Raw genomic sequence first — 18,447 nt, 5'->3', positions numbered from 1 at the left:
ACTCCCCAAGTGCTAGACAGCCGGCAAACTTGGGATAGGAGATAGCGCTCTTCTCTCCAGGCGCTTTTTGGTGTAGCGCTCGCATGGCACAAGGTCCCACCAGCCTCAGGGACCTAGGATGGTGCTCCTTCCTCAGGGGCCAAGTAGCAGAGCAGCAGGTACTACCGGTCAAGGTCAGCAGTCAGTGGGCTCTCAACTCAACTCAACTCGCCAAGACAGGGCGGTAGGCCTTAACCATCCTCCACTGTAGCGTGGCACACCTCCTATACCGCAGCCTGTACTCCTGCAGTGGGGCTTCCACTAGCCCTGTGGAGAGCAGAGGGGTTTTAGTTGGGTGCAGGGTTCAGCACCCAGGCCCAAGTGGTGGTACACCCTGGCAGCAGGTCCCCTCACGTTCGTGTCCAGGCTCTGTCTGAGCACATGGTGGCACAGCCCCCTTATTTATATGCCCCTCACCCCACCTACCAGTCAGTGCCAGAAGCTTCTAGAATCGTCTGGGGAACGGGTTCAAACTGGCTCAGGGGGAGGAGTAGAGCACCCTGGGTGCCAGGCTTTCCCTCCAAATGCTGGGATGGCTGGGTACCAAACAACTAGACCCCTAACCCACTGCAGTCAGGTGGCACAAGACACAGCCATGGAATCCATTTTAAATGTGGCATGTTGCCAGGGTACATTTCTACTATGGGGGTTAATAAGTGCACACACCATTGCCTTACATTACACTTGACATCTCACTCCACACATGGCCTACACATTTCTTCACCATGGGTGAGACGTCCTAAAACAGGGGGGTGAAAAGCGAAAAATTTCAGGAAAATGGGCCAAGTCCAACACAGTCGAACTATAAGTTGTAACAGGCCACTGGGCAGCCCAAGATCCCTCCAGGCGGCCCATAGTTTGGTGCACTTAATGGAATCAAAGGCTGATTTGAGTCTATAGTTCTTGAAGTATTTTTAACGTAGACACACACAATATCAATATATTTTCAAAATAAGGTTTTCTGTATGAATGTGCCACTAGATGCCTTATTAACATACATTTTCATTTTTTTTTTTATTTATGTAGCCATGCCTCTAACAAACTGCCCAGTGGTACCGAAATACACAAATATCATTAATGTGAAAAATTACACAAATGCATCTTACCAGTCGAAAGTCAACCCATACTAGTCAGACTTGATGCACTTCATATGTCAGAAGAATGCTAAGCCTATCCAGTGGTCCTTTTTGACCACTTAGTGGTCTGCTGTTCTTTGCTGGGGTGGACCAAAATGTCCTGCTATCGTTTCGATTAAGGGAGTTTGTGTTGGGAAGGTTCTCAAATGATTTGTTTCTCATTTAAGCACCAAATCACAATCTGTAAACTTAGAGACTCACAGGCCCCCGAGTCATCCTGTTTTCGTGAGGTGCTGCATGGTATTGCATTTTTTCTTGCACTTCTTATATTTTTGGAAACACTGGGGCACTTTTGTACCTTCTTGACAGTGTTGATGGCACTGAACCATACTTGATGATCTTTGAGTGTCACTCTATTATGGATTTCAACACATTACTGAATGCCTTGCAATGTTGGATGGCTTTTCTAAAATACTTAACATTTTATAGGCACTATTTCACCTCTTGCATTGTCTATCACATAATTCTCTGATTCAGGTATAGCTTGACTCCATTAAGCGGCTTTGGATGTTTTCTAAAATCATAACCACTGTAAATAGTGTAGTCTTTTCTTAAATGATTCTCAGCAATGCTTGTATCCTCATATTGCCAAAATCTACAAATGTGCTTCTTACCAATTGTTCCTCATGTGGTATACCAAACCCCTGAGTCCCAAGCACGATAGAATGATATATTCTCTTCATTTATTGCACATTAAAGGGATAATACTATTTTAGTCGACCACTGGCGTCCACTAAACCACTGTCATGCTATTTATGTCTGTCCACCGTGCAGATGTGTGTCTTGACCAAAGAAGCACTCTACACTAGTCTTTTTCTGAAGGATCTTCTTTGCCTCTGCTTGGTTTTCATGTAAGGTAGATTGTATCATATTTAAATCTCTTTACTTTAAGAAATCAAGATATATTTACAACAAACTCATGTGCAGGTCCCATTGTATAAGGATCAAAATGATCTTGAAAACTCTCAAACTTGAAAAAGCACACATTTGTATCAATCTTTCTCTTTCTTCATCACAGGCCCTAGAGCTCTCTCACCATGGATAATAGAAAACAGCCTACCCTCTCCTTTCAGAAGGGTTTGAAAGCATGTTGGCTTGACCCTACTGGAGGAGCCGCAACTGCCTTGAGGGAAGAGACCAGCTCATTGTGAAAGTGGTGTTGGAAGTATTCCCCCCTATAAGTGGAAGCTTTTCTAGTTAAGACCACTGCTGTGCAGAAAGAAAGAAATAACGTTGATCGTCTGGAGTGACTGCTATGAGAGAGGCTGCTCTGCTGGGTGTAATGCTAAAAACTGCATGGAATGTAATGGACTGCCTGATGCACTTGAGGAGAACAAATATGAATCAAAACCCTAAATTGTGAATGCTCTAGGCATTTGAGTTCCTGATGAGCTTGAGAAAGGAAGCAACATGCTGAGATGACTTTATATTCGTTTTCATTGGTCAAACATGAGTATGTGACTGTAGTGCCTGGATCTCATTTCAGGAAAACTAAAGCTTTTGCACAGATTATTTAGCAATGGCATAGTAGTGTGAGAAAGTAGCTTGTTGGCCAATAATTCACAGGCCAATCCACAGAGCTAAACAGGTTTATTAGTATAACCTTTGTTAGAGGGCAAACTATTAAGAAATTGTTTTCAATGTTATGTGTAACCAACAAATGCAGAATCACAAGTTCAAAAGCTATTGATGATTTTGAAGTTGAAAACTTAGAGAAGGAATTGAAGGAGACACACCCACTCAAAGGGACCTATACCCAGTGCCAGAAGGGGCAGGATGTTGTGAGTTGCCTTAAGTTGACGCACATTGCTTCTCTTCTCAGGTGCTTTCAACAAATAATTTCTAAGCTTTTAACAGTACTCAAGTGCTTCAGCATGTGTTCTATAGAACTTAGGGGCATATTACCAAAAAAGTGGCGAAGAGAGGTGTTAGCCGCCTTGGCTTAACGCCTCTCTTCACCACTTCGGAAACGCTAGGCTGCACCATATTACCAAGGATATGGTGTAGCCTAGCGTTTCCCCCTGCAATGGCGATGAGTTTTACAACTTAACGCCAGCGCAGGCAGGGAAGGTTTGTTTATGTATAGGAAGGTGTTCCTTCCTGCACATAAACAAAGCTTAAATGCAATTTAGTAACTTACATGTGTGCTGCTCAATGCAGCACACATGTAAGTTATAAATTGGGCATTTTGAAAAAGAGGTTTGTCTATGTACAGAAAGGGACACCTTCCTGTACATATATAAAACCTTGGCATTTTGCTTTATCCACGTGTGCTGCACAACACATGGAAAAAAAAAACGAGGAGAAATAAAGCATTTCTCCTCGTTACACCACCTTAAGAACAGGTCTTTCCTGTTCTTAAATTCGGCACTGCCACCTATTATCGCCTCTCTTGATAATAGGTGGCAGCGTCGAAGTGAATGGGTGTTGCGGTGGAACGCCCACCGCAACACCCACTGCACGGCCACTTTCACGATGAGTTTATCGTGAAAGGGGCCCTATTACCAAGGCAGTGTTAAGTCAATTAACATGGCTTTAAGCCACGTTAATTGACTTAACACTGTCATGATAATAGGGCAATGCAAATATCTCTGCGTTATCAGCAGAAAAGTGCCGATGACGCAATGATAAGGGGCTTGATAATATGCCCCATAGCCTTCTTGGTAAAATGGTTGGTCACACTCTACAACCATGCAAGTGCCATACAATCAGCACTTTTATCTTAGCCCAACACTTTTGCTACTGAACAACACAGCTCCTTAAAACACAAACCTTTGGGCAAGCCTTAGTGCTCTCAGCACTGGTAGATTCAAATATTCATGAAGTATTCAGAAAACGGACTTTACCATTTCTGAAACAGGTTTTTGACATAGATATTTAAGGCAAGGGGATATGCTTGCTGTGTTCCCATAGCAAGCACCAACTTCTGTAGACAGAAAAGCAGCCACGGTCAGTCAGGTAACAGCTGTAGGGTGGTGGGGCCACGTGAGGGGGTTTCAAGGGATGATGCCGAGGGGAAATTAATTATTTAGTTTTTCCCTCTGCATCATCTCTTGAAATCCCTTAATAAATACATGAAGGTAATGACGCTGAGAAAATTATTTATTTATTTAAATTTCCCTCTGCATCGTCCCTCGAAATCCCCCCCTTGCCGCCCCACCGCTGTTACCTGCATTGACCCCAGCAGCAATAAAACGGCATCCACTTCTCTGTTCTAAGCCAGTCTGAAGATTGAAGATTCTTAAAAAGGGAGCTAGTAAACAATTGTGTGTGGCTCTAAGCCCATATTTAACACATGAGCATCCACACCCACTTTTACTATGAAGGAATGCAGGGTTGCACAGGTCATAAAAGACACATAGACATCATTCCACCAAGATGACAGGGTTAGCAGAAGTGACATCATACAATGTTAGATATTAGGTTGTTGGTTGACTCGGTGTGAACCCTGGTCAAGCAACAGCTATAATCTATTGCAGGATGAATCACAAAAAGTTAAATTCAGGTGTGCTTACCCCTGGGTAGCTTATCACAAAAAGAAATCACACTCATCTTAGAGGCAATGTGTAAAGCGTTTATACAGCACACTAACAGTAATAAAGTGAAAAAACGCAAAACAAGAAAAATAAAGCACATTTTAATAGAGTACTATACCAAAACAACAAAAATTCAATCAAAGAACCAATATTATGAAACATTATAGTGAGAACTAGCACCTAAAAGATCAACGCACCAACTGCGGACATCTAGTCGTGCGAGACCGGGACAAAGTCGAAAGTTAAGGTTGAATCATTAGAGTGCAGTTCAAGTGCAGGAAGTGGATTGGGCCTGGTGAGCGCTCACCTTCGGACTTAAAAAAATTATTGAAGATCAAGTTCTGAGAAGGTAAAATTCAGAGAGGCAAGGCTGTAGGAGGTGCCCGAGCAGGGAGCGTTGTCATGAGATGGCCTTGGGTTGAAGCTGCGGTGAAGATGTCTACTTTCGCACTTAGTCGCCAAAATGGAATTCGAAAAACTTTAGCAGGACGAAGCAGAGGGCTTGATCTGATACGTCTTTGGTGAAGGACCACTGAAAAGAATTTACTGCGGCAGAGAAGAACGTAGTGGGAGAAGTTGCAAAGTAAATCTGACTGGTGATGTACTTTGTGTGGATAGGCGAACAGGTTGGTCTCTGTCTCCTTCTGGTTCTTAGAGCAGATTTTTGTTCAAGTTTTTTCTAAGTCCTCAGTTTTGGTTTTTGGCCATCTGAGCACCTTTAGAACCACAATCAAGGTTCCTCTTGGGGTTTAGGACTCACACAGGCTGGGTCCAGGTATGGGTTAAAGATGATGGAAGCCTTATAAGTCCCTGTGGCTCTGAACAGGAGGCCACCAAACCAGCTCTTCGAGTCACCGCTGAAGGGTTCAAAGCAGACTCCATGCAGCAAAGCAGTCCTTCTTGGTACAGCAGCAGCCTGGCAGAGTGCACAACAGGTCACAGCAGCAGGCAGTCCACTGAGAGTCCTGACATGGGTCAAGCCGTGAACTAAACAGTGGGCCTTAAAGTCCTATTTGTATACCCTGGTGCCATTTTTCTGGAAGGTGGGAGAAGCTTCTGGAAAGGTTTTTTGAAGTGTATAGAATTTCCTGGCTCCACTACCTGGGATCCAAGCTGGATACAGTAATATTTTGGAGTCATTAGGCCCTTTGTGTGAAGGCAGAGCACAGGCTATTCAGTTGCAAGTATAAGCTTAATAGCTTCATAAAAGCTATGTAAATCCACAAAATGTGTTACCCGTTGACTCATATTCTTTGTGCATATGTGATTGCAGCCTTGCAGAAGTCACCTGTGTGATGAAACACGTGTTGACTGTTTTCTGGATTCAATACAAGCTGCATTGAAAACATTTGACTCCTGACTTTTGATTATGATCGCTATGCAACAATATGTAGGGTGGAAACACCATATGTTGATAGTTGATTGAGTGCTTTTGTACATCAATTTCTCATAGAAGCACAGTGGTGTTTAACCAATGTGTAATGTGCATGTAGGGTAGTGTGATTCATTAGTACCATATAGCAGCACACAAAAAATATTTATTGAGATTCTCTTTACAAAGATATTAGCACGTGCCAAAGGTATGGTCAATAAACCATCACTACCCTCTCCAGTTTAGTATTCAGTTGCAAATGGGGCTGTGCTCACCTCCAACACCCCACACATGGTGCCACCAGATGGCTCATTGAGGCACACCAAATCCTTCCATTGGGTCACTGTATGGGAGGAATTCACAAAGTCTGTCAGTTACACACAGTCCTGTGGCCCAGGCCAGGCTGCAGGCACAAAAGGACTAAGGGCAGGAAAATGCTAACTTTCCAAAAATGCATTCTTAACCTCTTGGATGCTAATGACAAGGGTAACTCGTCATGGACTTTCCATTGATTTCAATGGAAATTAAAGGAGAATACTAATAATAGCACTAAAGGGGTTAAAATTGTTTTGAAAAAACAGCTTTACCATTAAAGAGGGCTTTTCACCACATGTCCAAGGACACCAAACATGGCATACCTTCAAGCTCCCAATTAGAAATTACAGATTATTAAATGTAATAAGTAATCTCCAATGTTATTCTACGCGAGGGGTAGGCCTCTTAGTGGTGAAAAACAAATTTGGGAGTTTTCCCCTTCTAGGATATGTAAAACTTAATTGAACATGTCCAACCCTTTTTTAGACAGCACCCTCCCCTATGGGCTACCTAAGGCCGACCACAAGGGTGACTTATGTGTAATGAAAGAGGAGTTGGCATGGGGGTTTAAATGCCAAGTCAACATGGCAGTTTAAAACTGCATTCTGGCTTCAGGGGCAGTTCTGAGACATGTTTTACAGTGCTACTTAAGTGGGTGGCACAATACGTTCTGCAGCCCCACTGGTAGCATTTAATGTATGGGCCCTATATATCTGTTAAGTGTGCCAGATGGTTAGAAACCGCTGTAGCCATGTTTTAGGTGAGTGAGCACAATCACTTTAGCACTGGTTAGCAGTGGTAAAGTCCAGAGAGTCTAAGGCCAACAAAATCAACTTCAGTAAATGTGGGGAGGAAAAGGCAAAAAATCATGAAGAGAGGGCCAACTCCAACACACACCATTTGACCTTACACTCTCACTCACACTCTCACTCACACTCTCACTCACACGCTTGTACATTGACACACATTCACTCTTACACACATTCTCTCTTAAATAAGCACACTCTCACCCACTAGTACGCATACGCATACAACATACATCTAAAATAATTTTTTTCTTACCTCAGTTGTTAGATAGGGTCAAATTCCAGCTATCTCTAGTATATTTTTATTACACTAACAGTGAATAATAGAATATTAATTATTATTAGAATAGTAAAGAAAAGTGACTGAAAAAAAGGGAATTGGAGCCCCAACCACCGTCCACAGAGTGAGCTGGCCCAGTGTTTCTGGCACTGAGTTTGCCACCTCTGAGGCCTGGTGTCGCAATGGCAGTGCCAGTGGTTTTAGTGGTCAAACCATGGGTCGCAGCTGCAACCCCTATTAACCCCTAAATGAAGTCCATGAAAAGAGACAGGGATAATGTCTAGGAGACTGCTGGACAGTGGGATGCTGACCATGCTGAAAATGGTCAAGATGGAAACAATTCATTGTCTTTAGGCTCATATATGATTGCGGCTGCAGAGAAAAACATTTCTGTTGCTCTGCCAGACATAGCAATATTGAAATATGTTATGAGTTACTCTTCAGCCTGGCTGCAAAATGACATTATAAGTACATATATTTGGTCAGTTGTGCTTCAAAAATAATCATTTGGCTATGTAAAAATAAAAATGTGGGAGGAGAAAGCCTACTGTATTGAAGAGGAAAATGCAAAAAAAAGAAAATGGCTGAAATTTGAGCAATATGGAGTTTAGCTCCCAGTCCTAACCTGTGCGTTATTGTACCTGATGTGGTGTTTGAAATGCTTTGCTTCTAAGTCAGCAAAACTATGACTTAAAAGACACATGTCTGGAAATGTAATTTAATATTTCAAATCTATTATTTTTTTCCTAGATTTTCCACATGACGTACGACCTAGCCAGCGCAGTGGTGAGAATTTTTAATCTGATTGGAATGATGCTTCTGCTTTGCCATTGGGATGGCTGTCTTCAATTTCTAGTACCATTGCTTCAAGACTTCCCACCAGATTGCTGGGTGTCCCTAAATGGTATGGTTGTAAGTATTGTTCATTTTTCATTGTGTTTTCAAAGATTATGTTTACATTGTATTGATGTGTTAAAGGAACTTAACTGACTGTGTGGAAAGAGGTACATTAATAGTCAACATTTACATAAGTGTTGGATTGCTAATTTAAAGCTTGTTTCTCTGTCTGTCTCTCATTCTGTTTACATCTGTAATAATGTATGTGTTGAACGGGCAGTGAAATACGTTCTGTAAACAATTATAAGGAAAGTAGTCGGCAAAAGTAGAATTACCTAGAAGAAGTGTGGCTATGATACCATCATATGCTTCCTACTCCTTTCAGAAAGAATTAGAAAGAGGATGCCCAATCTCTTTCAATTTCTAGTAATACTGAAAAGGATGTTGCTGACATAAACTGGAAGTATGCATGTTTTTATGTTTGAGTTAAGGAACACAGGTGTAGTTGCGCAGTATATGGAAGTACAAAAAAAACACTAGGGGTGGCTGCTCATTGTACCCGTGAGGGTTCAACAATGAAATAGAGCCTGTGGTGATAAATTTGAGATTGTGAAGATTATCAAGGAGCTACGTATTTTTAAAAGCATATTAACATATTTATGTATGCAGGTGATATGCCTCTATCCCACCCAGACAGTTCAGTGCCAGAGATTTTAGAGGTGGTTCACAAGTTTAGCAACATATAAGGATACATATTATATTAAAGTAAGATTTCAGTAATTTCAGTTTCATAAATTAGCTAGAGATGGGACAAAACAAAATTGGTAATTATGGGACAGGAAAACAGAGTATAACTTTTCTTGGAATAACAATAAAGAGAGACTGGTTTTATGTATATGGATTTTAACCCCTTTTAAGATAAAATGGATGTAATACTTTGTATACATAGGTTTTATGTTTAGTTTTGTAACCTTTGTACTTTTATGATATGAATATATTGAATAAAGTATTACAACATTAACTTCAATAAAGAGAGACATAAAGAAAATCGCTAGTGACATGAACATTATAAAGATGATACGTCTCCCTAAAATAACATAGCTGTAACAACATGTTTCAATCTGTTGTGAGCTGGGAAGAAAGAGCAGATATCAATTTCACATCTACAGACTCCAGTAAAGAAGGGATCATTTTTGTTCAGTAAATTACCTTAAGTGGCAATCCCAAACTCGATATCAACTAGAAAGAGGTTTTAGAGTTTAAATCTACATAGAAGAGACTTAATAAGAGAAAACAAATATTCACTCATGTTGAATAACCTAGAATTGAAAACACTATTTAAGAAGTTCTTCTTAGTTTGAATTGACAAAGGGATGTCTAGGATAGGTGATGTAATCATGAAGTTCAAATTACACCCTCCCTGAGTGCTCAGTGATGAGTTTACTGTCATTGTGTGGGTAGACTGTTGACACAACAAAATTACTTTAAACTAATGTGGAATATTTAACCCCTTCACTGCTGGCCCGTTTCCGCCCCCGTGCGGTAAACAAACAAACAAGGGCGGGCCATGACGAACCCCAGCCGTCATCAGCACACGAGCACCGTAGTGCATGACGGCTGGGGTTCGTCATCAGCATGGAAGGGGTTAAGGATGATGCAAAGCTGTTTGGATTCGTTTATATTTAACTATATAGGATCGACTGCATTGGATGTATTTTTGAAGTTTCAAAGATTCTGGGCTAATGATTTGGACTCATTAGATTTTGGAGAAGGAAATGTAGGGGATATTAACTGCAATATGAAAGTTACAGGTGGACATATTCGTGAGAATAACCCAGAAGAATCATTCTTATAGGTTGTATTGGACAGGAGTACAATTCCTTAAATCAGACATTTGTTGAAAGTGTAGCAAGAGTATTGGGACTTATAACTATATAGTATTGAAAATTCTTGAACCTCTTCTTTTCAGAACTTTGAAACTTTGTGATGAAAGTGATAAGCTTCATAATGGGAGACAAACTGGTATTTTTCGATGATATTTTTAATATTATAAAAATAAGCTACTTAACATTTAGTGGGATCAAAAGGCTGTTTTGACAGATGAAAAAATGAATCTTTTGGATTTGGAAAGGGTATGCGTATGCTACGATAAATGTCTTGACAATGAACTCATCAAATTGACCACTTTATAAAAAGTGATGTACTCTTTTAGTTAATGATTATAATTCTTTATTGTCATTTGCATAGCAGTAATAGTAGCAACTCTATCTCTGGATTCACCAAAGTGTGTGGGTAAGTAATTAAAAGTGAATCATTTTAGAATATAGGAATAATTATACGGATTACAAGTGATACATGTTAACGGATTGCATCAGGTGTAAAGTGTAAAAATCTCTAATCTACATATGTTACCATTATTAGTTTAATGCATTATATTTTTACTGTATCATAATGTAGGGCATAATGTCCCCATTCCGTACATTAAAACAATATTACAAGGTACTGATTGTCAGCAACCATATAAAAGAATGAGACCAATATTATTAATTTATTTTTTTTATTACCCCTCATGAACAATAATTATGTATTTTTATTTAACATAACATGTGTATTTGTAAAGTGTACATATCACCAAAGACGCTGAATAGAAGATGTTTATTGTTACCCAGCTCAATGGTACTCATTTTTATCAAACTTAGTAGGATGAAAGGCTAAGTGGACCCTCTTGGATTTGAATCTGTGACTAGGACATCAAACACAGGCCCCTACAGTGGATACATTAGTCCACCAAGCCACCATACCGAGCATAATTCTTTGTTCACTACATTTTAGAAATTCAGGACAGTGAGCAGAAATATGATACTCAGTATCATGCCCTTACGTAAGAACATACACACAATGGGTTCTGGGGATGATTGAACTGTAATGGTACAGTGAATTCTATTTAATTGTAGACAATTTGTCTCACACAATACACTGGTGCTGATGATTATTGGTGTGGAAAGATACATAGAATTTTATTCGATAATACATATTGTTGATATGCAAAATAATTTACAGATTTGTGAGGTGCAATACTAAGGCCTGTGATATTTCATCCCTAAGGAGACCCCAGAAATAGAAAGAGGTAGACTGAGTGTGGATTTAAGTAAGATAATTCATCCCAAAGATCCCTAGGAATGAAGGGGCAGGGACATGGGCAGGGTGGTTTGCAGAAAGAACGGTTGATGAGGTTGCATAGAATGCTGCGTATGCTGATAGGAAGCAAAAAAAGGGTCTAGAAGAGACTGTATTAAGTCTTCTATTGTCATATTCTTTACAAATAAGAATTAGGAGTTTGAAGAGTGCTCTTTGTTTGACTGATGACAATCAAAGCACTGCAAAAATAGGCAAGAGTATATATATGTTAGGAGTGATTAAAAGTGTGTTGGCTGAGGACTAGGTAATTTTGTTAAAAAAGAGAAGGGAATACAAGGAGAGTATAATCGATAAGATGATGCTGTATTCTTGCTTGATAACATAGGTGCTGATTAGGGACCTGACAAGATGGGGGTATAACTTATGAAGAATTAATGTAATCAAGTAAGTTGGTATAGAGAGGAAAATGAGGATTCCCAATTGGAAGTCCAAGCATGGAGCCCCAAGTGATGAAAAAGGAAAACAAAGAGAAAGAGTGACGGAGAATGATCAGTTTTTTATTTCAAGTGGTGCCTAAGAATGTGACAGTGGAGTAGCTAGCAGTGTGGGCAGCTGACTATATGAAATACTTCTGAGGGGAGAAGCTAGAGTAAGGTTATTATGGTGGACAGGTGAATGAATTAATTACAATTCTGCTCACTTTGGTGAAGATGGTTGAATCAATACTGCAATGAGTTTAATGCAATAATGGGTGCACGTATAGTGTGGACTGGTTGGACAACAGGTATTCAAGAACATTAAAGAGAAAAAAAGGGAGTTAAACAGAGGACAATTCTTGGAAGAAGAGAAGCGCTCAGAAATTGTTTTGTTAAGTAGTGGAATCTCATAAAAGACTTAATGCACTAGAGGCACATACCACAGGAAAGAGGGCAAATAAAGAGTGAAAGAAGGTGCATCAAACTTAGAAACTTAAGGGCAGAATTAAAGCGGATGCCCTAGGTTCAGTGCATTGGAGTATGAAATGATTTCAATTGAGCAGGTGTGCGAAGGAGGAAAAAGAGGAGAGTGTTGAGGGAGAGAGTGAGAGGATGTGAGTAGAAAACCAGATGAAGGATTCTGAGGGAGGTACTGAGAGTATTCTTGATGCCAGAAATTATAGAAGACAATTAGGATGCAAGGTTGACAGGCTTTATTGAGTTTTTAGAGTTAAAGTAGTGTTGGTTTAAGGTGAACTGAGGTCTAATTATCGTGGAGGGATTCCAATGTACGCCATCCCATTTTTACAAGTCCTAAGATCATTCTAAATGGGACTCATCCTCCACTTGATGAAATGAGTTGAGTTTTGAGTGATTTTCCTTTTAATTTTGTCTTGGGGCAAATGTTTCAAATGCATCATGAGAATGCAGAGGGTCAAATAGTAATTGAATTGCATCGGTTATTGTGCCATCATCATAGGAAACATAGTAAAAGTTGAAGGTCAACATCTATTTTGTCTGTTGGAATTTTCATTTAAGCAAGAGGCCCCTCGTGCTTGTTGTGAAGAGGTTAGTGCAACGTCTCATGCAGATCAGAGAATGCCAAGAGGAAGAAGGGATGACTGATAGAATAGAGCAAATCAAATATTTAGAGGTTGCTTTGCTGTGAAAGAGGATAAGCATGGAGTGCAGTTTTTGACATGAGTCATTGGAAATAGTTGATTGATTATGGTTACTTTCGGGTTAAACTTCAGATTTTGACTAGGTCCCTACAGGTAGGCTGTGGATTGAATGGCTATAGAATGTTAATTAAAGGGGTTTCTAAGAAGGGGGTCAGAGTAGGCAATGTCTCTATTTCCTAGTAACGTTCTAATATTGGCAAGGTATCCAACAGGGGCTACTTTATAACTGCTCTGTATACATTTTTACTCAGGTTGACTATATTTGCACTACTGACAACGCATAACTGTCAAGCAGTATTTCAGATCAGTTCAGTAATTCTTTATTCGATGAAAAAGATACATCATAAAAGTACAATATATGTACTGAGTAAAAATAGAATTAAATTACAGCTAACAGTCATCTGGAATTACCATTACAAATAGATAAAAAAGTAAAAAAAGACACATACTTATTTTTTTAAAAACCACAAGCTATATTTATTTAAACAAAACCTGCGATCAGTCATACGTTTGTTAATGGTAGTAATGTGTAGTTGTGGAGTGAGTGGCAAAGTGACTAGTGATAATTCTGCATGCTCATCCAGTATTGCATTATGAGCATAAACCACCTTAGGTTAGGCATACTTAGCACACAACCACATTATGCAATAATCATATGAGTCAATAGGCTTCGCAAGCATAAACAACTTGGGTGATAATTAGCATAAACACTGTGTGCCCCAATCAGGGGCAAAACACACTGGAACGGGCCCAAGGCCAACTGGCCTCTCTCAGGGACTCAAATGTCCTATGTCCCGCAAGGTCAGGGGTGTCTGCAAAAGCAGCAAAAGCAAAAGTGTGCAAAGCGCTGGGGCTGGGCAGGAGTGTCTCTCACTCCTGTCTCATCTTCTTTGAATGATAAGGCCCCCACGAGGTTGCAGCTACCTGCGCTCTCGTATGGGAGCTCGGGAGGACAAAACAGCACTGGCACTACACGTGCCTAATCAACCCGAGGCCCCTGCGGGGACTCTTCCAGGAATGCGGGGAATAAAACACAAATACCCCCAAGATGCAGTTGCCCACAACAGCCGCACAACTGTGAGGAGCTGAAAACACTACACGTTGCAGCAGCCCGCTATCAGACGGGGTAGCTGGAAAGAATCAACAACGCAATTGCCCAGGCGGGCGGGCACCGACAATGTGCCCTGACAATCCCCCCAACCGCCATGGAGCTGAGCCCCACTCACTGGGCACTCTGTGGGTGACTCCTGCAGGTTTTGGGCACTGAAAATGTGCTTTGAAAGGGGAACCCACTCACCGGACTCTGGCCTTGTTCCTCTGGTCTCTGTGGATGCTAGGCGGCGCGTCCCCTTCAACTGCGGTGGGAGCAGGCTCTGACAATGTGCCTCAGGCCCCTACGCCTCAATCACCCGAATGCTGTAGGACGCAGGGCTCTCCCTTTACATGGGGGCTCCGCCGACGACTCTGTTCACCGGACTTCACCCAGGAACTCTGTGTCGAGCCTGTGAGGCTCTGGACTTCCGGTTTGTCTTCTTGCGGCCCCTCCCACAACCAAGCAAGGCTGCCTGGCTTTCGGGTTGCCCTGGCAGTGGCCCGGCAACTTCTCTTCGACTTCTGAGCTGCGGCGGTAACTCCACTGCAGAGATGCAGCATTGGCACCGGCATGTAGGAAGAAATTCAAAAGGTGCCCATAATGCGGGGTGGGCACCCGCTGGTAGAAAGCAGTTCCAAAGGCTGCCATAACGTGGGGTGGGCACCCGCTGGTAGAAAAATGAGCACCAAAGGCTGCCGAAACGCGGGGTGGGCTCCCGCAAAATAAAAGGCAGCGTGGGGGAATCCCACACGTTGCAGCTTCACGCTGCAGTCCACCAGTGCTCTTTTAGATAAAAGTAAAGAGTACTCAGGAATAAAAAGATATAGGGCTCACTCCAGTCCCAAATTTAGGCAAAGGCTGGGCCCAGGCAGGCCAACACACAGGGCCCTCCAGCAGGGAGGCAGTACCTCATGGCGGTTCCTCATGGAGCCCAGCAGCAGTCCCCCAACAAGTCAGGAACAGCACAAACACAGGAACCACTTTCATGGGGTCATAGCCCCTTCATTTATAGGACATTTTACTTTGTCTGAAAGCACAGGGCTGGAGAAACCAGATGCAACTGGTTCTGGAGCACTCTGTATACCAGGCTCCTCTTTCCTATTGTTAGGTGGGGGCTCGTCATCAGACACACCACAGGGTGGAGGATCCAGCATTCTCTAGGGCAGGCACAATCCTATTCAGGGACCAGGAACCTCCCCTCCCACTACTCAAAATGTAGATGTCCCATTCAGCTTAGTGCTGACTCATCCCAACCCCCCCCAACACCCCACCCGGAGCCACCCACACCCCTCAACTCCTGTCAATCTCAAGCCAGACATGCAATTCACATCAGGCATGCAGACACATTGCACACAGAAATGCCAACTTCTAAAAGTGGCATTTATAAAATACCCACAATAAATCTGCACACACCATTGTGCAACATTTATTAATACCATTTCATACATACCAGATTTGACCATGCTGTGCCTCTCAAATCAGGATTAACCACTGGCCCACATTCATCAGGGAATCCCATGCTTTCCTATGGGAGGGCAGGCCATTCACATGAAATGTAACCCAGGACGCACACACTTTACACTGGTCAGCAGTGCTAAAGTGCCTAGAGGCCTAAAACCACCAACACTACACAGGGAAAAGGCTAGGAGACAGGCAAAAAGTTTAGGGTGAACCTGCCAAAAAGGGCCAAGTCCAACAAGTAGCATGATCAAGTTTGGTATGTTTGGAATAGTGGTAATAAATGCAGCGTAATGGTGTTTGAAGATTTAGTATCCCTATTTTAGAAATGCCACTTTTAGAAGTGAGCATTCTGTGTGCTATGTGTCTTTGCATCTGCCTGTTATGTATTGTATGTCTGGCTCTGGGTGACAGGGGCTGGGAAGGTGCAGTGGCTCCAGAGGGGCTGGGTGAGTTAGCGCTAAGCTGAATAGGCCAATCTGCGTTTGGAGTACTGGGAGAAGTAGCACCTGGACCTGAATAGGACTGTGCCTGCCTTACACAATGCTGCTCCACCCCCTGTGGTGTGCCTGGGGCCAGAGCCTATACTGGCAAAGGAAGATGTTGTGCACTGTAAAAAAAGTTGTGCTAATACCCCCCCAGAACTGGTTTAGGCCAGGCATAAAGTCCTGTGCCAGGGGGAAAACAAAATCATTGGCAGTATAAATATTGGGGCTTTAACCCCATGATATGGGTTACATGCTTGAAGCTAAATGACTGCTAGGCATTAGGAGGAACCACAGTGGGAAACAGCTGCTGTCTCCTCGGGGTCACTACCAGGTGGCCTGCCTGTGCCCAGCTCTACCCTAGGGAACTTTGGACTTAGCGCCGGGCTGAGCGCTTTATCTTTATTGCCCTTGGATCCCAAGAAGGGGGCTCTTGCTTTCAAGCCTGGGTTTTTCTTATGGTACAGAAATTGGTTAAGAAATATGAATATGGTCCCCAAGGATCCCTAGAACTTTCCCATGTGTAATGGTTTTCTGGTAAAGTTGTCGTAAACCAGGCTGGGATCTATAGCGTTTTCTCAGCTGATGATCAAAGATTTTGTTTTACTTTAAAATATACTCACTCTGGCAAAAAGGCACTGGACTTTTTTTTGCTCTTCTGACAAAGACCAACATATTTGGGTGGTCATAATCTCCAGAGCCTGAAGACTAGGGAAGAAGGGGAACCTCACAAATATCAGCCAGTTCTGCTAGACTAAGGTCACTCAAGACTACATCTCGAGCCCTCCCTCCTCCCAGTTCTAAACCGCCGTCAGTCCTCAGAAGGATTATAATGCAACAATGCCATTAACGTGTTAGGGGTATCTTACCATGACAAGCGCAGGCATTCGAATGAAGAATCTGGTGAGTTGATGTAATTTCATCAATATAAAGTTCCTTTAATAACATAATGGTACTTTGTAAATGAGGATGTCCCTGAGTAAGGCGTTTCTGATGAACCATCATTTCTTCTAGGTGCAAAAAAGCTATTTCCTATATTTGGAAAACCAATATTAGCCCACATCAGAGTAGTTGGTATGATTATTTTTTGCACTGCTGATTTCTACTTCATGTTTATAAAAGGAATACTTTCCTGTGTGATTAGATGAGAATTGGTGGTATGCTCTTTAGTTCAAGAAGAGGTGAGACCTCAATCACATGCTCCCAAATGCAGTGCAGCTTGTTTTGAAATGGTGTTCTTTGGCTTGATTGAGATCTAGGCAGGCTGTGTTCTCTGGATCATCTATGAGAGCTATTCCAGGGCCTCAAGGCTATCCCGAGGCAGGTCGGTGTTTTGTTTTAGAGGTACACCTGCGTACATATAAAAACTAGAAACAGATTTTGCAGCTTTCCCTATGGCCATGCCTCCCCGGCCTCTCCCTGCATTCAGCGGGATGGTGCAGAGTGTGCCTTCATTTGCAGATAATTCATGTCCCACATGGAGCAGGAAATGGTGGATTGGGGGGATGGGATGAATATGTCACGCTTGCCTGTCCAACATATGGGACAACAACCACCGAAGCCACATTTAATCGTCTCGATGCAGTAGGTCACCTCCCTCCACTCTTGGGGGCACCCTGACGCATATTTACAAGGGCATTATTGCTGCTTTAGCGGCACTTACTTTTTGCCGCTAAAACGGCGATAATTTTATTGCCCTATTAACAAGGTGGCACCAACATGCATTAGGGCATGTTAGCAGCGGTTTGGTATCGCCTCGCTTAGCATCGCTAATGAGATGCAAAGTAGGCATACCTTTCAGGGAACAACATGAAAATATTCGCTAACCACACTTCACGGTATTTACAAGCCGGGCCAGTACTCGCGTAGGGAAGGAAAAAGCTGCGCTAACCGCGGATATCGGGGAAAACTAACATCTACAAATATTTCGACTTAGCCATGTGCATAATTGGAGGTGGATTCTAACATTACATCCATCTCTCCCTATTAACAACATGTCCATCAGCGCAGTTGTAATATAGCTGGTTTTCAGGTGATATTGATGAAAATCGCTGTATATCGCCAGATTTCACATCGCCTGTTTGGAAATCATTGCAAATGCGCCGCTAACACGACGATGTGAACCGGCAATATATGGCGATATTCAAAATCGCGCCAAGCACGATTGGCGATGTTCAACGCGAATCGTTCATAATATGCCCCTCTGTATCTATACTGTGAAACTTGGGTGCAAATGTCTTCCACGAAGACCATAGTTACAAGTCAGGTGAAACTGCTCTGTCTGGGCATAGATGT

At 42.2% G+C, this 18,447-nt stretch overlaps 1 protein-coding gene across 1 annotated transcript in view; it reads left to right on the top strand.

The window, feature by feature from the left end:
* Positions 1 to 18,447, top strand: part of HCN1 (hyperpolarization activated cyclic nucleotide gated potassium channel 1) — a 1,068,254-nt gene that overhangs the window by 585,473 nt on the left and 464,334 nt on the right. Inside the window, exon 3 of the mRNA XM_086960610.1 lies at positions 8,235 to 8,396. Coding sequence (XP_086816736.1) covers positions 8,235 to 8,396 — 162 coding nt within the window. The remainder of the gene's footprint in view (positions 1 to 8,234; positions 8,397 to 18,447) is intronic.

This window comes from Lissotriton vulgaris, chromosome 3_1, assembly GCF_964263255.1.
Source record: "Lissotriton vulgaris chromosome 3_1, aLisVul1.2, whole genome shotgun sequence".
In the NCBI taxonomy this organism is placed as follows: domain Eukaryota; kingdom Metazoa; phylum Chordata; class Amphibia; order Caudata; family Salamandridae; genus Lissotriton; species Lissotriton vulgaris.
Note: the sequence above shows the minus strand (reverse complement) of the source record. Positions and strands in the feature narration are given on the sequence as shown.